At 45.8% G+C, this 24044-nt stretch overlaps 2 protein-coding genes across 4 annotated transcripts in view; one reads left to right on the top strand and one right to left on the bottom strand.

Moving 5' to 3' along the window:
* cacna1db (calcium channel, voltage-dependent, L type, alpha 1D subunit, b) overlaps positions 1-24044 on the bottom strand; it is a 1216201-nt gene that overhangs the window by 1157952 nt on the left and 34205 nt on the right. The window lies entirely within an intron of this gene.
* dcp1a (decapping mRNA 1A) overlaps positions 1-24044 on the top strand; it is a 127903-nt gene that overhangs the window by 5610 nt on the left and 98249 nt on the right. For all 3 annotated transcript variants that reach the window (XM_072472495.1, XM_072472496.1, XM_072472494.1), the window contains exon 2: positions 16684-16724. In XM_072472495.1, the coding sequence (XP_072328596.1) occupies positions 16684-16724 (41 nt within the window). The remainder of the gene's footprint in view (positions 1-16683; positions 16725-24044) is intronic.

Raw genomic sequence — 24044 nt, forward strand, 5'->3', positions numbered from 1 at the left:
CAAAAGATAAGGTTGAAGCATTTGCAACAATCTTCAGTCAGAAGTGTCGAGTGGATTATCCATCTTTGCCTCCTCCAGAGATCCGCAGCATTACAGGTGTTAGTCTTCAGCTAATTTGATTTGCTCCACATGATATCAAGAAACAGCTGAAGATACTGGATACTGCAAAGGTTATGGGCCCTGACAATATTCCAGCAGCAGTACTGAAGACTTGTGCTCCAATACTTGCTGTACCCCGAGCCAAGCTGTTCCGGTACAGCTGCAATACTGGCAATATGGAAAATTGCCCAGGTTTGTCCTGTACACAAAGCAGGACAAATCCAACCCGGCCAATTACTGCTCCATCAGTCTACTCTTGATCATCAGTAAAGCGATGGAAGGAGTCATCAACAGCGCCGCGGCTCTGGCTTAGCAATAACCTGCTCACTGACACTCAGTTTGGGTTCCGCCAGGCTCACTCAGCTCCTAACCTCATTCCTGCCTTGGTTCAAACATGGACCAAAGAGCTGAATGCCAGAGATGAAGTGAGAGTAACCGCCCTTGACATCAAGGCAGCATTTGACCATGTCGGAGCCCCAGCAAAACTGGAGTCAATGGGAATCGGGGGGGGGAAACATGTTGAAGTCATACCTGGCATGAAGGGAGATGTGGAGGTCAGTTATCTTAGTTCCAGAACATCATTGCAGAGCTTCCTCAGCGTAGTGTCCAGGGTCCAACGATCTTCAACTGCTTCATCAGTGACCTCCCGTCATAAGGTCAGGTATGATGAGTGCACAAAAGTTCAGCACCATTTGCGACGACTCATGCTGCATTTGTGCATGGATTGCTTCAGAGATACCTGGACAATATGCAGGCTTTGGCTGACAAGTGGGAAGTAACATTTGTGCCACACAAGAGCCAGGCAATGACCACCTCCAAGAAGAGAGGATCGAACTACCGTCCCTTGACATTCAATGGCATTACCATCAATGAAACCCCCACTATAAACATTCTGGGGCTTACCATTAACCAGAGATGGAATGCTGTCCACTTTCTTGGATGAGTGCAGCTCCAGCAATACTCAAGAAGCCCAACTCCATCCAGGACCAAGCAGCTTGATTTGTACCACGTCGACAAACATTCACTTCCTCCACCACTGCCAAACAGTGGCAAGTGTGTGCCATCCACAAGATGTGCTACAGGAACTTACCAAGGCTCCTTGCAAACCCATAAACTGCCATACAGTCAAGTGCAGCAAATACCTGGGAACACCACCCCTTGGAATTTCCTCTCCAAGCCACTCATCTTCCTGACTTGGAAATACATTGCCGTTCCGTTCCTTCACTGTCGCTGGGTCAAAATTCTGGAACTCCCTACAGCACTGACCGCTGAACAGTGGCAACAGTGTGCCATCCACAAGATGTGCTGCAGGAACTTACCAAGGCTCCTTGCAAACCCATAACCTACCATACAGTCAAGTGCAGCAAATACTTGGGAGCACCACCCCCTGGAATTTCCTCTCCAAGCCACTCATCATCCTGACTTGGAAATATATTGCCGTTCCTTCACTGTTGCTGGGTCAAAATTCTGGAACTTCCTACAGCACTGTTTCTGAGTGTGTACCCGAACCACAGAGACTGCAGCAGTTCAAAAAGGGAGCTGGACATCACCTTCTCCAGGGCAACTAGGGATGTGTAATAAATGCTAGATTAGCCAGCGATGCCTACACCCTGACTCCTCTTTACATTTACACATTCTGTCACTTCTTCCCAGCTGCTCCCAGTGGCCAATGCACAGCTTCCACTACTGTCTTAAATCCTTTTCAGTTTTTAAAATTCTACTCATAAAATCTCCTCTCTTGCCATTAAAGTGATTTCATCCTAATCGCCTAAAACTATTCCTTTCGATCTGCCATTTTCCCTATCTTTCCTGTGGACCATATAACCTAGTGTATTTAGTTCCCAGTCCTGTCCATCTTGCACCCAAGTCTCACTAAAGGTTACCAAACCATACTCAGTTGAATTTGCGCTTATGGTTTGTTCTTATGTACTCCATGCATTTCTGTATACAAGGCTTATTTGGATCACTCCCCTTCAGCTCTAATATTTCACTCTCTCATTTGTTATTTCTCGCTTCCAGTTTAATTACTTTGTCATCTTTATCTGTGGTGCCTAAAGCATAATTTTTGACAGTTCCTCAACTCTCTTCCCTCTTGTTTGTTTTCAAACTATTATCAATATTACTTTTTTTTAACCTGAGCCTGGTACTATTTCTGAAGGTGAATCCAAACTGCAAGCTATAACTCAAGGTGATTAGAGATCAACCTGGTTGCAATGGGGATCTTGTCTAGGATAATAAATCCAAAACTTGGAATACCCTTCTGGAACTTTAGAGGACTCGCTGTTACGACGGACAGGCAAGAAAGTAGCATTAATGCCTCAATGAGATAAGCCATGATTTTATTCAATGGCATAGCAGGCTGATGGGCCAAATGGCCTGCACCTCTTATTTCTTTTTTTAAAAAAAATATATTTATTAAAGTTTTTTAACACAATTTTTCTCCCTTACAAACAATAACCCCCCCCACCCGGTAACAAAAAAAAACGAGAAATCGCGCCGAGCAAGATATATACATGGCAAAATGATATATTTACACAGCTTTGTACACTGGCCCTCACCCGTACATGCCAGTTTCCCCAACCCTTCATGTTACCTCTTGCTCATCCACCCTCCCAGGCAGGCCCCCCCCCCCCCCCAAGGTTGTTGCTCTGCTGACCGACCTTCCTCTAACGCTCTGCGAGATAGTCTAGGAACAGTTGCCACCGCCTGTAAAACCCCTGCGCAGGCCCTCTCAAGGCGAACTTAATCCTCTCCAACTTTATGAACCCAGCCATATCATTTATCCAGGCCTCCAGGCTGGGGGGGCTTTGCCTCCTTCCACATTAGCAAGATCCTTCGCCGGGCTACTAGGGACGCAAAGGCCAGAATGCTGGCCTCTTTTGCCTCCTGCACTCCCGGTTCGTCCACTACTCCAAATATTGCTAGCCCCCAGTTTGGCTTGACCCGGACTTTCACCACCTGAGATATTGCTCCTGCCACTCCTCTCCAGAACCCCTCCAGTGCCGGGCATGACCAAAACATATGGCCATGGTTCGCCGGGCTCCCTGAGCACCTTCCACATCTGTCCTCTACCCCAAAGAACCTACTCAACCTCGCCCCCCGTCAAGTGCGCTCTGTGGACCACCTTAAATTGTATCAGGCTGAGCCTGGCACACGAGGAGGAGGAATTAACCCTACCTAGGGCATCAGCCCACAGACCTTCCTCGATCTCCTCCCCCAGCTCCTACTCCCATTTACCTTTCAACTCTTCTACCAGCGCTTCCCCCTCTTTCAACTCCTGGTGTATTTCCGACACCTTGCCCTCCCCGACCCATACACCCGAGATCACCCTATCTTGAACTTCTTGTGCCGGGAGCAACGGGAATTCCCTCACCTGTCGCCTCACAAAAGCCCTCACCTGCATATATCTAAAGGCATTTCCCGGGGGTAACTCGAACTTCTCCTCCAGTGCCCCTAGGCTCGCAAACGTCCCGTCGATGAACAGGTCCCCAATTCTTCCAATCCTTGCCCGATGCCAGCTCTGGAACCCCCCGTCCATCTTCCCCGGGACAAACCGGTGGTTATCCCTGATCGGGACCACACCGATGCTCCCATTGCACCCCGGTGCCGTCTCCACTGACCCCAGATCCTTAGCATTGTGGCCACCACCGGGCTCGTGGTACCCTTATTTCTTATTATCTACCCCACTTTGCTTGTCCTTGCCAAATTTATTTTTTATTATTTGTTCATGGGATGTGGGTGTCGCTGGGTAAGTGAGCAATCATTGCCCATCCCTAATTGCCCTTGAGATGTTGGTGGTAAGCTGCCTTCTTGAGCTACTGCAGTCCATGTGTTGTAGGAACACCCACAGTGCTTTAGGAAAGGAGTTTCAGGATTTTGATTCAATTGCCACACTACACTGTTGCTTTCATTTTTTTCTTATTTCTGTTCAACTAAATCCTACCCCTCCTTTTAGTGAAAAGCTCTTTTAGGCCTAGTTATACAAATGTGCCAGGACACTGATCCCAGCCAGATTTGTAATTGAATGAAACAATTGACACTTGCAATATTCTGTATAAATTGGACAGGTATAATCCTTGTTCTTTGTGACTAGGTTCATGAGAAATTTGAAGACCATTTAGCAGCTAAAGGGAGAATATTTTGAAAGTTTGTCAACATTTTTAGGGAACTCGTTTTAATAAATTTAGAAAACGACTCATTTTTGAACTCATTGTTTCCATGTATGTCCTCATTTTTCAGTAACACTGATAGATTGGAGAAGCTTGGCTGTTAACAAAGTTGGAAAGGAAATTTGATAGCTGTGTTCAAAATCATGAGTGGTCGAGACAGAGTAAATAGAGAGAACTATTCCAATTTCTGGAAGGGTGAAGAACTAGAGGACATTAATATAAGGTGAATGGCAAATGAACGAATAGTGTCATGACGCAAAAAAATTTACGCAGCGATTGGTTAGAACCTTGAATGCATTCCTCGAGAGTGTGGTACGGGCAGATTCAATTGTGGCTTTCAGAAGTGTTATGAATATCTAATTCAGAATTTATATGTTTCAGGATATAATCTTTGGTTTTAGAAATTAAAGTTTAAACTGCATCTGGTTGAGAAGCAGATATCGGGCAGCACGGTAGCACAAGTGGATAGCACTGTGGCTTCACAGCGCCAGAGTCCCAGGTTTGATTCCCCGCTGGGTCACTGGCTGTGCAGAGTCTGCACGTTCTCCCCGTGTGTGCGTGGGTTTCCTCTGGGTGCTCCGGTTTCCTCCCACAGTCCAAAGACATGCAGGTTAGGTGGATTGGCCATGATAAATTGCCCTTAGTGTCCAAAAAGGTTAGATGAGGTTACTAGGTTACGGGGATAGGGTGGAAGTGAGGGCTCAAGTGGGTCGGTGCAGACTCAATAGGCCGAATGGCCTCCTTCTGCACTGTATGTTCTATGTTCTAGAACCTGACAAAAGGAGCCTTGAAATGAATGCAACTCAAACAAGCTCAAAGTTTATTGCATTTAAAAGGCTGTCGCCATGTTAAGAGATTGACAGCTTTTATTTTCATTTATGGGATGAGGGCGTCATGGGCTAGGCCAGCGTTTATTGCCCATCCCTAGCTGCCCTTGAGAAGGTGGTGGTGAGCTGCCTTCTTGAACCTCTGCAATCCCTGTGCTGTTGGGTACACCCACTGTGTGATTAGGGAGGGAGTTCCAAGATTTTGACCCAGCAACAGTGAAGGAACTTGAACAGATTTCAAAGTGAATCGTGAGTGACTTTGAGGGGAATTTTCAGATAGTAGTGTTCACATGCAAAGTATGACCATAAATGGCAGGTAGATTTACTTAGCTAAAGAACTAGAGACATGATATTTGCAGTTTTTCTAGTAAAGGATAAGTTATTCATGAGGATAAATTATTCCCACAAATATTTGGAAGCAAAAGTGGGTTAAGCTGCATTTGTGCCTGAGAACAGGCCAAATATTTGGGTTTGCACCGAGTGCCGAATTTGGGTGCATTTGAGTGTTATAGTGAGAGTTTGGTGCCAGGGATATTAAGGGTTCATTTTTATCTGAAGTCTTGTCTTTCTTTCATTTAGTTAATTAACTTAAACGTTGCTGTTTGGTTTAGAAGAAGGTGAATTTTCAATCCGCTTTAAACAAAGGTTCTACTTGCAGCTGGAGCTTGTTAATTGGATTAGGCCAGTTTTCAGAGGCTAGAGTCACAGTATAAAGGTGAGCCAGCGACAGTGCAAACTTTGTTTGCACTGAGTGCTGAATTTGGGTGCATTTGAGTTTTATAGTGAGAGTTTGGAGACTGAGGGAGTGCTGAATTTGAGTGCAAAAGTGAGAGTTTGGTGACTTAGGGAGTTAGGTTAGGTGCTCCTTTCATTTCACTTTCTCAAAGAGCGTGAAGGGAGCCGGGAGTTTACAGAGAGTGCAGCTGACTGGGAGAAGAGTCGGAGGGTGGAGTTCCAGTTGGTCCACAGGGCAGCTATATTCTGTAAGGTAAGAGGGGATGGAGGCTAGGGCAGTTGCGTGCTCCTCCTGTAGGATGTGGGTGGTGAGGGATACCACCAGTGTTCCCGCTGACTATACCTGCGGGAAGTGCACCCAACTCCAGCTCCTCAGAGACTGGGTTAGGGAACTGGAGCTGGATGAACTTCGGATCGTTCGGGAGGCAGAAGGGGTAATAGAGAAGAGTTACAGGGAGGTAGCCACACCCAAGGTACAGGACAGGAGTAGCTGGGTTGCAGTCAGAGGAAAGAAAACGAACGGGCAGACAGTGCAGGGATCCCTCGTGGCCGTTCCCCTTCGAAACAAGTATACCGTTGTGGATGCTATTGGGGGGCATGACCTACCGGGGGAAGGCCCTAACGGCCAGGTCTCTGGCACCAAGTCTGGCTCTGTGGCTCAGAAGGGAAGGGGGGAGAATAGAAAAGCAATAGTGATAAGACTCAATGGTTAGGGGAATAGATAGGAGATTTTGTGGTCGCGAGCGAGACTCCTGGAAGGTATGTTGCCTCCCGGGTGCCAGGGCCAGGGATGTCTCGGATCGAGTCCACAGGATTCTTAAGGGGCAGGGGGAGCAACCAGAAGCCGTGGTGCACATAGGCACCAACGACATAGCTAAGAAAAGGGATGAGGATCTAAAAAGTGATTTTAGGGAGTGAGGTTGGAAGCTAAAGAGCAGGACAAGCAGAGTAGTGATCTCAGGATTGCTACTGGTGCCACGTGCAAGTGAGGCAAGGAACAGAGAGCGAGTGCATCTGAACATGTGGCTACAGGGCTGGTGCAGGAGGGAAGGCTTCAGATATGTGGATCATTGGGATATCTTCTGGGGAAGCTGCACTCTCTGTACATGAAGGACAGATTGCACCTAAACTGGAGCGGCACCAATATCCTGGGTGGGACGTATGTGAGAGCTCTTCGGGAAGGTTTAAACTAGTTTGGCAGGGGGATGGGAAGCAGGGCTATGGATCAGAGGATAGGGTAGCTGTTGAACAGGCAGAAATAGTATGCAGCAAGTCTGTGAGGAAGGAGAGACAGTTGATAGGGCAAAGTTGCACTCAGTGGAATGGGTTAAAGTGTGTCTGTTTCAATGCAAGGAGTGTCAGGAATAAGGGAGATGAACTTTGAGCATGGATCAGTACTTGGAACTACGATGCTGTGGCCATTACGGAGACATGGATTTCACAGGAACAGGAATGGTTGTTAGATGTTCCGGGGTTTAGCTGTTTTAAGAAGAATCGGGAGGGAGGTAAAAGAGGAGGGGAGAGTGGCACTGTTAATTAGGGAGTGCACCACAGCTGCAGAAAAGGAGATAGTTGAGGAGGGTTTGTCTACTGAGTCAGTATGGAAGTCAGAAACAAGAAAGGAGCAGTCACTTTATTGGGAGTTTTCTATAGACCCCCCAAAGCAGCAGAGAGATAGAGGAACAGATTGGGTGTCAGATCTTGGAAAAGTGTAGAAGTAACAGAATTTTTGTCATGGGTGACTTCAACTTCCCTAATATTGACTGGAACCTCCTCAGTGCAAATGGTTTGGATGGAGCATATTTTGTCAGGTGTGTACAGGAAGGATTCCTGACTCCATATGTAGATAGGCCGACTAGGGGGGAGGCCATATTAGACTTGGTGCGCGGCAACGAACCAGGCCAGGTGTCAGATGTCTCGGTGGGAGAGCATTTCAGTGACAGTGACCACAATTCTTGACCTTTACCATAGTCATGGAGAGTGATTGGAACACACAGTATAGGAAGGTATTTAATTGGGGGAGGGGAAATTATACTGCTTTGAGACAGGAGCTGAGGAGCATAAAGTGGGAACAATTGTTCTTGGGGAAAATGCACAACAGTAATGTGGGGATTGTTTAGGGAGCACATGCTGCGAGTGCTGAATTGTTTTGTCCCACTGAGACGAGGAAGGAATGGTAAGGTGAAGGAGCCTTGGATGACGAGAAGTGGAGCTTTTAGTCAAGAGGAAGAAGGAAGCTTGCGAAGGTTGAGGAAGCAAGGATCTGACTCGGCTCTCGAGGGTTACAAGGTAGCCAGGAAGGAAATCAAAAATACACTGAGGAGAGCTAGAAGGGGGCATGAAAAAGCCCTGGCGGGAAGGATTAGGGAAAACCCCAAGGCGTTCTACACTTAAGTGAGAAATAAGAGGACGATCAGAGTGAGAGTAGGGCCGATCAGTGATAGAACAAAGAACAAAGAAATGTACAGCACAGGAACAGGCCCTTCGGCCCTCCAAGCCCGTGCCGACCATGCTGCCCGACTAAACTACAATCTTCTACACTTCCTGGGTCCGTATCCCTCTATTCCCATCCTATTCATGTATTTGTCAAGATGCCCCTTAAATGTCACTATCGTCCCTGCTTCCACCACCTCCTCCGGTAGCGAGTTCCAGGCACCCACTACCCTCTGCGTAAAAAACTTGCCTCGTACATCTACTCTAAACTTTGCCCCTCTCACCTTAAACCTATGCCCCCTAGTAATTGACCCCTCTACCCTGGGGAAAAGCCTCTGACTATCCACTCTGTCGATGCCCCTCATAATTTTGTATACCTCTATCAGGTCTCCCCTCAACCTCCTTCGTTCCAGTGAGAACAAACCGAGTTTATTCAACCGCTCCTCATAGCTAATGCCCTCCATACCAGGCAACATTCTGGTAAATCTCTTCTGCATCCTCTCTAAAGCCTCCACATCCTTCTGGTAGTGTGGCGACCAGAATGGAACACTATACTCCAAGTGTGGCCTAACTAAGGTTCTATACAGCTGCAACATGACTTGCCAATTCTTATACTCAATGCCCCGGCCAATGAAGGCAAGCAGGCCGTATGCCTTCTTGACTACCTTCTCCACCTGTGTTGCCCCTTTCAATGACCTGTGGACCTGTACTCCTAGATCTCTTTGACTTTCAATACTCTTGAGGGTTCTACCATTCACTGTATATTCCCTACCTGCATTAGCCCTTCCAAAATGCATTACCTCACATTTGTCCGGATTAAACTCCATCTGCCATCTCTCCGCCCAAGTCTCCAAACAATCTAAATCCTGCTGTATCCTCCGACAGTCCTCATCGCTATCCGCAATTCCACCAACCTTTGTGTCGTCTGCAAACTTACTAATCAGACCAGTTACATTTTTCTCCAAATCATTTATATATACTACAAAGGGCAAAGGTCCCAGCACTGACCCCTGTGGAACACCACTGGTCACAGCCCTCCAATTAGAAAAGCATCCTTCCATTGCTACTCTCTGCCTTCTATGGCCTAGCCAGTTCTGTATCCACCTTGCCAGCTCACCCCTGATCCCGTGTGACTTCACCTTTTGTACTAGTCTACCATGAGGGACCTTGTCAAAGGCCTTACTGAAGTCCATATAGACAACATCCACTGCCCTACCTGCATCAATCATCTTAGTGACCTCCTCGAAAAACTCTATCAAGTTAGTGAGACACGACCTTCCCTTCACAAAACCGTGCTGCCTCTCACTAATACGTCCATTTGCTTCCAAATGGGAGTAGATCCTGTCTCGAAGAATTCTCTCCAGTAATTTCCCGACCACTGAAGTAAGGCTCACTGGCCTGTAGTTCCCGGGATTATCCTTGCTACCCTTCTTAAACAGAGGAACAACATTGGCTATTCTCCAGTCCTCCGGGACATCCCCTGAAGACAGCGAGGATCCAAAGATTTCTGTCAAGGCCTCAGCAATTTCCTCTCCAGCCTCCTTCAGTATTCTGGGGTAGATCCCATCAGGCCCTGGGGACTTATCTACCTTAATATTTTTTAAGACACCCAACACCTCGTCTTTTTGGATCTCAATGTGACCCAGGCTATCTACACACCCTTCTCCAGACTCAACATCTACCAATTTCTTCTCTTTGGTGAATACTGATGCAAAGTATTCATTTAGTACCTCGCCCATTTCCTCTGGCTCCACACATAGATTCCCTTGCCTATCCTTCAGTGGGCCAACCCTTTCCCTGGCTACCCTCTTGCTTTTTATGTACGTGTAAAAAGCCTTGGGATTTTCCTTAACCCTATTTGCCAATGGCTTTTCGTGACCCCTCCTAGCCCTCCTGACACCTTGCTTAAGTTCCTTCCTACTTTCCTTATATTCCACACAGGCTTCGTCTGTTCCCAGCCTTTTAGCCCTGACAAATGCCTCCTTTTTTTTTTGACGAGGCCTACAATATCTCTCGTCATCCAAGGTTCCCGAAAATTGCCGTATTTATCCTTCTTCCTCACAGGAACATGCCGGTCCTGAATTCCTTTCAACTGCCACTTGAAAGCCTCCCACATGTCAGATGTTGATTTGCCCTCAAACATCCGCCCCCAATCTATGTTCTTCAGTTCCCGCCTAATATTGTTATAATTAGCCTTCCCCCAATTTAGCACATTCATCCTACGACCACTCTTATCCTTGTCCACCAGTACTTTAAAACTTACTGAATTGTGGTCACTGTTCCCGAAATGCTCCCCTACTGAAACATCTACCACCTGGCCGGACTCATTCCCCAATACCAGGTCCAGTACCACCCCTTCCCTAGTTGGACTGTCTACATATTGTTTTAAGAAGCCCTCCTGGATGCTCCTTACAAACTCTGCCCCGTCTAAGCCCCTGGCACTAAGTGAGTCCCAGTCAATATTGGGGAAGTTGAAGTCTCCCATCACCACAACCCTGTTGTTTTTACTCTTTTCCAAAATCTGTCTACCTATCTGCTCCTCTATCTCCCGCTGGCTGTTGGGAGGCCTGTAGTAAACCCCCAACATTGTGACTGCACCCTTCGTATTCCTGATCTCTACCCATATAGCCTCAATGCCCTCTGAGGTGTCCTCCCGCAGTACAGCTGTGATATTCTCCCGAACCAGTAGCGCAATTCCGCCTCCCCTTTTACATCCCCCTCTATCCCGCCTGAAACATCTAAATCCTGGAACGTTTAGCTGCCAATCCTGCCCTTCCCTCAACCAGGTCTCTGTAATGGCAACAACATCATAGTTCCAAGTACTGATCCAAGCTCTAAGTTCATCTGCCTTACCCGTAATACTTCTTGCATTAAAACATATGCACTTCAGGCCACCAGCCCTGCTGTGTTCAGCAACTTCTCCCTGTCTGCTCTGCCTCAGAGCCACACTGTCCCTCTTCCCTAGTTCTCCCTCAATGCTCTCACCTTCTGACCTATTGCTCCCGTGCCCACCCCCCTGCCATACTAGTTTAAACCCTCCCGTGTGACACTAGCAAACCTCGCGGCCAGGATATTTATGCCTCTCCGGTTTAGATGCAACCCGTCCTTCTTATACAGGTCACACCTGCCCCGGAAGAGCTCCCAGTGGTCCAGATAACGGAAACCCTCCCTCCTACACCAGCTGTTTAACCACGTGTTTAGCTGCTCTATCTTCCTATTTCTAGCCTCACTGGCACGTGGCACAGGGAGTAATCCCAAGATTACAACCCTCGAAGTCCTGTCTTTTAACTTTCTGCCTAGCTCCCTGAACTCCTACTGCAGGACCTCATGCCCCTTCCTGCCTATGTCGTTAGTACCAATATGTACAACGACCTCTGCCTGTTTGCCCTCCCCCTTCAGGATGCCCTCTACCCGTTCGGAGACATCCTGGACCCTGGCACCAGGGAGGCAACATACCATTCTGGAGTCTCTTTCACGTCCACAGAAGTGCCTATCTGTGCCCCTGACTATAGAGTCCCCTATTACTCTTACACTTCTGCGCTTTGACCCTCCCTTCTTAACATCAGAGCCAGCCGTGGTGCCAGTGCTCTGGCTGTTGCTGTTTTCCCCTGATAGGCTATCCCCCCCGACAGTATCCATAGGGGTATACCTGTTCGAGAGGGGGACAACCACAGGGGATTCCTGCACTGACTGCCTGCCCTTTCTGGTGGTCACCCATTTCTCTGCCTGCACCTTGGGTGTGACCACATTTACATAACTGTGATTTATGACGCTTTCTGCAACCTGCATGCTCCTAAGTGCATCCAATTGCTGCTCCAACCGAATCATGCGGTCTGTGAGGAGCTCCAGTTGGGTGCACTTTCTGCAGATGAAGCCATCCGGGACGCTGGAAGCCTCCCGGACCTGCCACATCTCACAGTCAGAGCACTGCACCCCTCTAACTGACATTGCGTCAATTAATTTAAATTTAAATTTAAATTTAAAAAAATATATATATTTTTTAAAAATTTTCAAAGTTACTGTTAACTATCTGTTTCCTAGCACTAGATTTCTAATAGAAATGCGAAAGCTAAATATAGTACTCTCCGATCTCTGGCTTAGATATCCCTCTAAATTATAATTAAGTAATTATGTTTAATTAGTTATCAATGCTTAATTTTTTTAATTTAGTGTAGATTCCCAACCAGCCACTCAGGCCACAGCTTTTCTGTGATGTCACTTCAGTTTCCCCCTGACACACACAATTTGAAAAAGGTATAAAAATAAAAATGAGTAAAAATCACTTACTTACCTTCTTACCTTCTGAGTGTCTTAGATGTTCTCAGGTTCTCTCCCTGACAGAGACTGCTCCTCCTCCTCCGAACGGCTCCCGAAACTAGGCCGCGATCTTTCAAAATCTCTGCTCCGACTCGCAGCTCCCGCGCTTTTTAAATCTCCCGCGCTGTTTTCAGAGTCCCGGCTCACTCAGCTCCCGCGCTGTTTTCAAAGACCCGGCTCACTCAGCTCTCGCGCTGTTTTCAGAGTCCTAGCTCCCGCGCTGTTTTCAAAGTCCCGGCTCACTCCGCTCCTGCGCTGTTTTCCAAGTCCCGGCTCACTCACCTCTCGCGCTGTTTTCACTGTCCCGGCTCACTCAGCTCCCGCGCTGTTTTCAGAGTCCCGGCTCACTCACCTCTCGCGCTGTTTTCAGAGTCCCGGCTCACTCACCTCTCGCGCTGTTTTCAGAGTCCCGGCTCACTCACCTCTCGCGCTGTTTTCAGAGTCCCGGCTCACTCACCTCTCGCGCTGTTTTCAGAGTCCCGGCTCACTCACCTCTCGCGCTGTTTTCAGAGTCCCGGCTCACTCACCTCTCGCGCTGTTTTCAGAGTCCCGGCTCACTCACCTCTCGTGCTGTTTTCAGAGTCCCGGCTCACTCACCTCTCGTGCTGTTTTCAGAGTCCCGGCTCACTCACCTCTCGCGCTGTTTTCAGAGTCCCGGCTCACTCACCTCTCGCGCTGTTTTCACTGTCCCGGCTCACTCAGCTCCCCCGCTGTTTTCAGAGGGATAGTGGAGGGAACTTGTGCCGAGATCTGAAGAGATGGGGGAGGCCCTAAATGAATACTTTGCTTCATTCACTAGAGAAAGGGACCTTGTTGCCCATGAGAACAGTGTGAACCAGGTTAATAGATTCGAACAGGTTGATATTAAGAAAGAGGATGTGCTGGAAATTTTGAAAAGTATCAGGATAGATAGGTCCCCTGGGCCTGACGGGATATACCCAAGGTTATACGGGAAGCGAGGGAGGAGATTGCTGTGCCATTGGCGATGATCTTTGCGTCCTCACTCTCCACTGGAGTAGTACCGGATGTTTGGAGGGAGGTGAATGTTGTTCCCCTATTCAAGAAAGTGAATAGGGAAATCCCCGGGAATTACAGACTCTCAGTCTTATGTCTGTGGTGAGCAAAATATTGGAAAGGATTCTGAGCGATAGGATTTATGATTATTTAGAAAAACATAGTTTGATGAAAGATAGTCAGCATGGCTTTGTGAGGGGCAGGTCATGCCTCACAAGCCTCATTGAATTCTTTGAGGTTGTGACGAGAAACATTGAAATGAAAATGAATGAAAAAGGTCGGGCAGTGGATCTGGTGTATATGGATTTCAGTAAGGCATTTGATAAGGTTCCCCATGGTAGACTCATTCAGAAAGTTAGGGGGCATGGGATACAGGGAAATTTGGCTGTCTGGATACAGAATTGGCTGACCGAAAGAAGACAGTGAGTGGTAGTGGATGGAAAGTATTCCGCCCGGAGATCGGTGACCAGTGGTGTCCCGCAAGGATCTGTTCTGGGACCTCTGCTCTTTGTGGTTTTTATAAATGACTTGGATGAGGAAGTGGAAGGGTAGGTTAGTAAGTTTGCCGATGACACGAAGGTTGGTGGAGTTGTAGATAGTGTTGAGGGTTGTTGCAGGTTACAACAGGACATTGACAGGATGCAGAGCTGGGCTGAGAAGTGGCAGATGGAGTTCAACCTTGATAAATGTGAAGTGATTCATTTTGGAAGGTCAAATTTGAATGCTGAATACAGGGTTAAAGGCAGGATTCTTGGAAGTGTGGAGGAACAGAGGGATCTTGGGGTCCACGTACATAGATCCCTGAAAGTTGCCACCCAGGTTGATAGGGTTGTTAAGAAGGCGTATGGTGTGTTGGCTTTCATTAACAGGGGGATTGAGTTTAAGAGCCGTGAGGTTTTGCTGCAGCTTTATAAAACTCTAGTTGGACCACACTTGGAATATTGTCACCTCCTTATAGGAAGAATGTGGATGCTTTGGAGAGGGTACAGAGGAGATTTACCAGGATGCTGCCTGGACTGGAGGGCATGTCTTATGAAGAAAGGTTGAGGGAGCTAGGGCTTATCTCACTGGAGCGAAGAAGGCAGAGAGGTGACTTGATAGAGGTGTACAAGGTGATGAGAGGCATGGATAGAGTGGATAGCCAGAGACTTTTCCCCAGGGTGGAAAGGCTGTCACGAGGGGACATAATTTTAAGGTGATTGGAGGAAGGTATCGGGGAGATGTCGGAGGTAGGTTCTTTACACAGAGAGTGGTGGGTGTGTGGAATGCACTGCCAGCAGAGGTGGTGGAGTCAGAGTCATTAGGGACATTTAAGCGACTCTTAGACAGGCACATGGAGAGCAGTAAATTGAAGGGGTGAAGGTTAGGTTGATCTGAGATTAGGATAAATGGCCGGCACAACATCGTGGGCTGAAGGGCCTGTACTGTTCTATGTTCTATCTATGTTCTATATATGTCACATTGCCATGGAGATGGGTGGAACATAGTGAGATTTCATTGTTTTGAGTTATCTCTGAATTTATTTATGACATGGCCAGCAGTCAATGTTTGGAAAGCAGCTGAGACTGTGTTAGCTTTGGGTCTTATGGAGGTTATACCTCCGTGAAAGTCGAGATAAAGCCAGGCCTATGTTTGAAGTGAGGTAAATGCTAGATCTATCACAGCCAGGAATTGGGAGCTGGTATTCAGTACAGTATAAGACAAATTGATGAGGGCAGAAAATGACTGGAAGATTTATTGAGCTTGAAGCTTAAAAAAAAACCTGTTGTAATCCTCAGTTACAGGCAGTTAACCTAGTTTCAGTTGGAGTTTTGGAGGGCTTGGTTACAGTTTGAAACCATAGACGAGGGCTATTGGAAACCAAGACTGTTTTCTGATGTTTTAAACAAGTATGCAAGTGTCACTGAGAGACCCATGTTTGCTTGAGCTGCGGAATCCAGAGCCATGAGATCAGTAAAGAAATTGGAGGGTTGCTGAGCCAAAAGATAATGGAAGGATGCCCATGAAATTTGTACTTTGGGGAATAGCTGGAACAAGAGAAATCAGAGTAAATTTCAGAGAGCAGTGATCTACTTTTGAGTTGGCCCCAGGAAAGCTGAATGATCCTTAAAGATTTTGTACGATATAGGAACTCTTGTTGGTGACATTGTTTAATTATATTTGATGTACAAAAGTTTATTTTTATTTAAAGTAGTGATATTATGTGGCGTTGTTCTGTCAATTAATTACTGTTTTTTTTTTTTGGATACCTCTTTAAACTTTACCGGTTCCTAACAAGATCAGAGCAGAAGGGAATTGGATAAGCACCTGAAGAGGTGAAAAACAATGAATGAAACATTTTTTTAAAGAGTACCCAATTTTTTCCCCCCAGTTAATGGGCAATTTAGCACGGCTAATCCACCTAACTGCACATCTTTGGGTGTGGGGGTGAGATCCTTGCAGACACTGGGAGAATGTGCAAACTCCACATAGACAGTGACCCGGGACCGGGATCGAACCCAAGTCCTCAGTGCCATAGGTAGCAGTGCTAACCACTGAGCTACCGTGCTGATCTGGTGAAAAATGATTCCGAGCTACATGTAAAGGGTTGGGGACTAGGACTCGTTGATTTGCTCTTGCAGAATGTCAGGATGGGCTGAATGGTCATCTCTGGTGTTGTAACCATTCTATGATTCTATCCTGTGATTTTACCACCATTTCTGTGGTTTCCTTTCAGCAAGAGGCTTGATGGGGGAGGCTGTTGACAACTCCTTGGCTGCTAGCATAGGTTATTCGCAGAAAGCATTACCACTTTGAAAGGGTGGACTATCGTGCTGCATTGAGTAGCATGCAGAGAGGTAGTAAACCTCATAATTGAGAGGAATCCAAGATGAATGATTGTCCCAGGTGATAAGCCACCATTATGCTCTTATTGTTTGTCCACAATAGTTCTGAAGAATTTCTTGGGTAGTTCATGGATTTACAGTACTAAGACCTGTAATACAGGAGGTAATTTCTGCAGGTGAAAATAAATAGTTTATTTCAGAATTGTGGAGGGTTTTGTCATTGATGGCTAAACTTGAACTTTGTTGTACTATTTTCTTTTCTAGGAGAAGACCGATGTAGAAGGTACTTTGTTTGTGTACACCAGGTATGTGTTTAAATACAACATCTGATAAGCTGTATTTCAATATTTAATTCTTCTATATCCCATAGCAGGAGAACATGTTTTTAAAATTATTTCTACAATTATATTCCAACACCACTTGCTGATCTGGAAGGAGAAATTAAGAATGAAAGCTGCAACTGTGTGCCTGGTGATGTATTTTGTATAAGGATGAGGTGATCTAATATTTAACTTTTAACACCTTGGTAACTCTTAATGTTGCTCAGTAACTCTGTCTGAACCTGCAATGGAGTTTGGAAATACGAAGGAAAGCATATAATCTTGGTATGTGTTTCAGAACAGTGCTGAGTGAGTGCTGTCTTGTCAAGGTGCCATCTTTTGATTCAGCCAACTTAGATGGATAGGAAAGATTCTGTACTCTGTTTGAAAACGAGCAGGTGAGATTTCTTGGTGTCCTGATCAGCATTTATCATTCAATTAATGCCACCAAAGCAGGTTAAATAGTCATTTATCTCTCAGCTGTTTTTGGGGACCTAGCTGTAAGAAAACATGGAGCTGAATTTGCCTATGCAACAATGACTATACCTTGAAAGTGGCTGGGAAATATTTTAGGCCTTTTTTGAGAGACCAATAAGGATGTTATTCATCACAATAAATGTCCCCTTCAGGACAACACTGATATAGCACAGAAATATGGTCCAATCAAACTGACAACGGGATACCTTGCCAACAAAATCAAAATGTTATCACTGTCTGTAAGACACTCTGTATCCAGCAGTACCTACAAATTATACATTCCTGAGGATGTGGTGGGGGGGAAGAAACAGTGAACAAAATTAGCACCCCTGGGCCTGAATTCTCCAGCCTTTTGTTGACGGCGGGATTCTCTGGTCCTGCCAGCAGCGCATCCCACCTATGGGTTTCCTGGCTTGGGGGGGGGGGGGGTGGCTTCAATGGGAATTCCCATTGATTGTGGCGGGAGCAGAGAATCCCGCCGCCAGCGCACAGTGCACCACCTCCTGCCTCCGAGAAACACAAGGCTGGGAGGCTGGAGAATCCCGTCCCTGAACTTTGATCTGCAATACAAAAATAGATTTATGTACTCTGAATTGTTTGTATGTAAATTATTTATTTTGCTGAGTGGTTGTAAAATATGAGTGCTGTGTTTTAAGCTTAAATGTTTTGCTGTCTATCTTCTTCTAGAGAAGGGCATACATCCCTGCGTTCTTTGTCTGTTAATTATAGATTCTACTTGAGTTCTGTGCTCCAGTTGGGAGTAGTGATCTGCTTTCAGCGATTTGCCATTGTTCACCTTGCCAGCCACCTATAATCAAGGACTAGCAACTTCAAGAATGTGATAGATTCTTTCTTTGTATTAATTTTTCCTGCAGACAGATGTCACTGCCTTTTCCCAGTACAGCTTAGTTTATGGTGAAGGGGAATTTTCACCAGAGAGCTGACCCACAGACAAGACAAACAAGAACCTGATACAGTCATACTCATGGAATCACACTTTACAGACAATGTCTCAGAGACCACCTTCACCACCCCTGGGTATGCCCTGTCCCACCAGCAGGATAGATCCACCAGAGGTGACAGCACAGTAGTATACAGTCAGGAGGAAGTTGCCCTGGGAATCCTCAACATTGACTCTCAATCCATGAAATCTCGCAGCATCAGGTAACCGGCCAAATAAGGAAATCTTCTGTTGAATACCACCTACCATTTTGGAGGAAGAACTGAAGGTGGCAATGTACCCTACATGAGGGACTTCAATGTTCATAACCAGCAGTGGTTCAGTAGCACCACTACTGAAAAAGCTGGCCGAGACCTAAAGGATATAGCTATTAGACTGGGTCTGGAACAGTTGGTAGGGAAACCAGCAAGAGGGATAAATCTACTTGACCTCACCCTCGCCAAGCTAAACGTCTCAATACATCTGTCCATGACGGTATCGGTAGGAGTGACCACCACACAGTCCTTGTGAGGATGATGTCCTATCTTCACATCAAGGATACCTTCCATCAGGAGTAGCATGGTGGCGCAGTGGTTAGTACTTCACGGTGCCGAGGGCCCAGGTTTGATCCTGGCCCCAGGTCGCTGTCCGTGTGGAGTTTGCACATTCTCCCCCATGTCTGCATGGGTTTCGCCCCAACCTAAAAAGATGTGCAGAAAAGCTGAATTGGCCACACTAAATTGCTGCTTAATTAGAAGAAAAGAATTGGGTACTCTAAATTTATTTATTTTTTAATTTAAAAAAAAAAAGATACCTTCCATCGTCTTGTGTGGCACTACCACCATGCTAAATAGGATAGATTTCAAACAGATCTAGCCAGTCCACACTTGGTATCTGTGCCCATGGCCTATCAGCAGCAGAATTGTATTCAGCTGGAATCTCATATGCCCTGCATATGTCCCACTCTGCCATCAAGCCAGGGCATTAATCCTGGTTGAATGAAGAGTGCAGGAGAGCATGCCAAGAACAGCTCCAGGCATACTTGAAAATCAGGTATCAACCTTGTGAAGCTACAATAAAGGGCTACTTGCGTGGCAAACAGCATGCTAAACAGCAGATCTTCCTGATCCACAATCAAATCTCTGCATTCCTACCATCTCCAGTCATGAATGGTGGTGGATAATTAAACAGGAGGACACTTCACAAATTTCCCTATCCTCAATGATGGTGGAGCCAGCACACCAGCCCAAAAGACAAGGGTGAAGCAACCTCTTCCTGAGGTCCTCAGCATCACAGGTGCTCCAGCCAATTTAATTCACTTCACATGAAATCGAGTTTCGGCTGAAGGCACTGGGTACTGCAAATCTATGGGTCCTGACAACATTCTGGCAATCGTACTGAAGATTTGTGCCCAGAACTAGCCATGCCCCGAGCCAAGTTGTTTCAGTAAAGCTAAATCACTGGCATCTACCCGGCAATGTGGAAAATTCCCAGGTACGTCCTGTCCACAAAGGAAAGATCCAGTCCAGTCATTACTGTCCCAATAGTCTATTCTCAATCAGCAAAATGAATGGAAGGTGTTGTTTGAGAGTGCTATCAAGCAGCATTTACTCGGCCATAACCTGCTCACTGATGCTCAGTTTGGGTTCTGCCAGAGCCACTCAGTTCCTGACCTCATTACAGCCTTGGTCCAAACATGGACAAAAGAGCTGAACTCCAGAGGTGAGATGAACCTTGCTATCAAGGCTCCAGAGGTGAAGTGAGTGACTACCCTTGACATCAAGGAGCATTTGACTGAGTATGGCATCAAGGAGCTCTAGCAAAACTGGAATCAATGGGAATCAGCTGTTTGGAGTCATACCTGGCACAAAGGAAGGTTGTGGTATCTGGAGATTTCAGTCCTTTCAACCATAAGTGGCAAGTGATATTTACACCGCAAATGCCAGGCAGTAGCCATTTCAAGTAAGAGAAAAGCTAACCATCTGTCCTCTGCATTTATGGACATTATCATCACAGAATCCCCTTGTATCAACATCCCGAGTGTTACCATTGACCAGAAACTGAATTGGACTTGCCACATAAATGCCACATAAATACAATGGCTTCAAGAGCAAGTCTGAGATTGTGAATTCTGCTGGGGTCAGGGGTGAACTAGCTGGATGGATTCCGAACTGGCTTGGCTATAGAAGATAGGGTAGCAGTGGAAGAGTGTTTTTCCGAATGGAGGTCTGTAACTAGTGGTGTTCCGCAGGGGACCTCTGCTCTTTGTAATATATATAACTGACTTGGAAGAAAATGTAGCGGGTCTGATTAGCAAGTTTGCAGATGATACTGAGATTGCAGGAGTTGCGGATAGTGATGAAGATTGTCAGAGAATACAACAGGATAAAGATAGGCTGCAAAATTGGGCAGAGAAAAGGCAGATGGAATTTAACCCGGACAAATGCGAAGTGATGCATTTTGGTAGGTCCAATTCAGGTGGGAGCTATTAAATAAATGGCAGAACCATCAGGAGCATAGAGCCACAGAGATTTGGGCGTGCAGGTCCTTAAAAGTGGCAGCACAGGTTGAAATGGTGGTAAAGAAAGCATATTGCTTGCCTTCACAGGACGGAGTATCGAGTATAAAAGCTCGAAAATAATGTTACAGTTATATAGAACGTTGGTTAGGCCACATTTGGAATACTGTTCCAATTATGGTCCCCACACTACCAGAAGGACGTGGAGGCTTTGGAGAGAGTACTGAAAACGTTTACCAGAATGTTGCCTGGTATTAGCTATGAAGAGAGATTGAATAAACTGGGATTGTTCTCCCTAGTGAGATGGAGGCTGAGGGACAATCTGATAGAAGTTTATAAAATTATTAGGGGTAAGGATAGGGTGAACAGTTGGAGGCTTTTTCCCCAGGGTGGAAATTACAATTATAAGGGGGCACAAGTTCAAGGTGAGGGGGGAAAGGTTCAGCAGAGATGTGCGGGGTAAGTTATTTTACACAGAGGGTGGTGGTGGCCTGGAATGCACTGCCAAGTGAGGTGGTTGAGGCAGATATGTTAGCGACCTTTAAGCCCTATCTGGATAGGCACATGAACAGACGGGGTATAGAAGGACAGGCGGTTGGTTTAGTTAGGACACATAATCGGCGCAGGCATGGAAGGCCGAAGGACCTGTTCCTGTGCTGTATTCTTTGTTCATTTTCTTTTGAGTGCAGCTCCAACACCACTCGAGAAGCTTGACACCATCCAGGACATAGATCATTTGATTGGCACTCCATCCACCACCTTTAGCATTCACTCCCTCCACCACTGCACATTAGCAACAGTGTGTACCATCTACAAAATACACGGCAGCAACTCACCAAGGCTCCTTTGGCAGCACCTCTACCACCTGGAAGAGGAAGGCAGCAGATGAATAGGAACACCAGAACCTACAAATTCCTCTCCAAGCCGCAAACCTCTGGCAGAGATGGTTGGACTGCAGTGGTTCAAGAAGGTGGCTCACCACCACCTTTTCGGGGGCAATTGGGGATGGGCAATACATGCTCGCCCAGCCAGCAACCTGCAGGAAAATTAATAAAAACCAAGGAAAGTTGCTATAGTCTCAGATGACCATAAGCTGCTTTCCCCTTTTGAGGGGGAGAGCTGACTGGTGGTTATTTAACCTGAGGATCACCACACCTCGGGTGAGGGGAAAGATTGAGAAGGTGGGCCTTCATGATTGAAATGCCAGAGGAAATGAATTAGTCTGGTGAAAATGTATTCTCACAGAGCTTTCACATTAATGTCCACCTTGCAGAAAATGCATGGAAAACATTGTACAAATCTCTGTAGCATAGGACTGGTTAGTGAAATGGATGATAAGCTTTAAATTTGGTAAATATATTTTCTGTGTGGTCAAATAATTTCTGATTGAGAAACATAGTGTAAGTGGATATCTACAGTATAGCTCATGTTTAATTTAATATTTAATCGGAATGAATCCAAAACATACCAATCTGTACACTAAAATGACAAATAATGCCAGTGTACAAAGTGGGAATGCACAATGCCAGTGAGAATGCACAATGTGCAGTATGTTTTAAAATTAAAAACCCCTTTTAAAAATATTATTTTTTTCCTTACTCCACTTGCGCAGATCTACCTTCCAGCTAAGTCCTTTTGTTTCTTATTTCAAAAGTGTAAGTTAGCATGGTAGCAACCAAGTGGCTTTTTGTAGGCTTGGGCATTACCAACTAACTTTAGGTAAGTTGTTACTTACAGCATTCAAGCTGTTTTTATATCAGTGAGTACCAGTGCATCACCTGGAAAATATATTTTCCAGAAGCAGAACCAACATAGAAGCAAAATACTGTGGTGCTAGAAATCTGATTTTAAAAACAGAAAATGCTAGATGAATTCAACAGGTCTGGCTGTAACTGTGGAAATAAACAAAATTAATGTTTCGGATACAAATGATCCTTCTGCAGAACTGAAGCAGGGTAGAAATATACAGAATTATATGGTTAGAAAGGGGGCAGAGGAGGTGGGGCAGAAGACTAGAGTTGGGTTGGGGAAAGAAGATTTGGACAAATTTGTCGTGGAACATGAGAGAAAGGGGAGTATTAATGGTGCCATTGAGGGATGAAGTGTTGGAATGGTGGCAATATATGAGAAAGCAGGTGTGTTAATGGGGGCAACTGAACAACCAGGGATAGGTGTTGGAGAAAGAGAGAGCTGCTTTAGTTAAAACTATTTGGCTGGATATTCTTTTTTTTTTTTAAACACTGGGTGGGATGCTCCTCCCCGCCGTGCCACATTTCTGCCTCGCCACGCCGGCGGGATGCTCCATTACCCCAGCCAGCCAATGGGGTTTCCCATTATGGGGCAGCCCCATGCCGTCGGGAAACCCCCGGGCACCTTCAAAATGGAGCATCCCGCCGGCGGAGAATCCCACCCAGGATGTCTCTTTCGCAATGTAAATTGAATTAGTCTTATTGAAAGATTCTGCATTATTTAAGTTGAACAGATGTGCTACCCTCAAGATGAGTAGAGTTGCCGAGTCTTACGAAATTAGATCCTCACCATAGTTGACAAAGTAATAATTGCTTTGTTGTCAGGGCAAATGCTGAATAATGTTTCTTCTGTTCTACCTGTGTGCATTGGGCCTTCAGCAAAATATTTCTATTGTAACTCACTGAAGCATTTTGTTTTGCACTTATGACAGGTATAGTATCTCTCAACTCAGAATAATTCAAGCCTATTCTGAGTTAGGTTGACAGTAAAAGGCATCAGAGTAGGTGCTCTAATTGGAAGACAAATTATTGGTTTGTCATGCCGCTGGATGGATAGATCAACTTTATTCCAAGAAATAGCCCAAATGTCAGGTAGAATAAATAGTGGAAATTTAAGTAATGATAATCTTGTTTCACTACTTTGTCTTGTCCGCAACAGGAATAATAAGTAGAACAAGAGGGGAAAATTCCATAGGATATTAGATGGAGTGTAGGACAGTAGCTTTGGATTTGCAAAATCATCATCATTCTGGCATGAAATAGCTTGTCACTCTATGCTCCCAGGTTCTGGAATTCCCCCCCCCCCCCCAAAAAAAAAACCTCTGCACCCTCTACCTCCCTTCCTTTAGTTGATCCTTAAAACCTATGTCTTTGACCAAGCTTTTGGTCATCCTCCAATATCCTTTTGTGGCTCAGTATCAAATTATGTTTGATAATGGTGCTGTGAAGTGCTTCAGAAAGTTTAACTGTATTAAAAATGCTACATGCATTTATTATGGCAAGGAAATAGATAGACCTCCATTTTTAAAACAACTATTTCCTGGTGTGCTGTCTCTTTCTGGGAAGCTTACTTTTGTTCATTGGAATTTAGCGTTGCTGTTTGCTTGACATTATCTTAAGTG

The sequence above is a fragment of the Scyliorhinus torazame genome, chromosome 13 (assembly GCF_047496885.1).
Source record: "Scyliorhinus torazame isolate Kashiwa2021f chromosome 13, sScyTor2.1, whole genome shotgun sequence".
Taxonomy (NCBI): domain Eukaryota; kingdom Metazoa; phylum Chordata; class Chondrichthyes; order Carcharhiniformes; family Scyliorhinidae; genus Scyliorhinus; species Scyliorhinus torazame.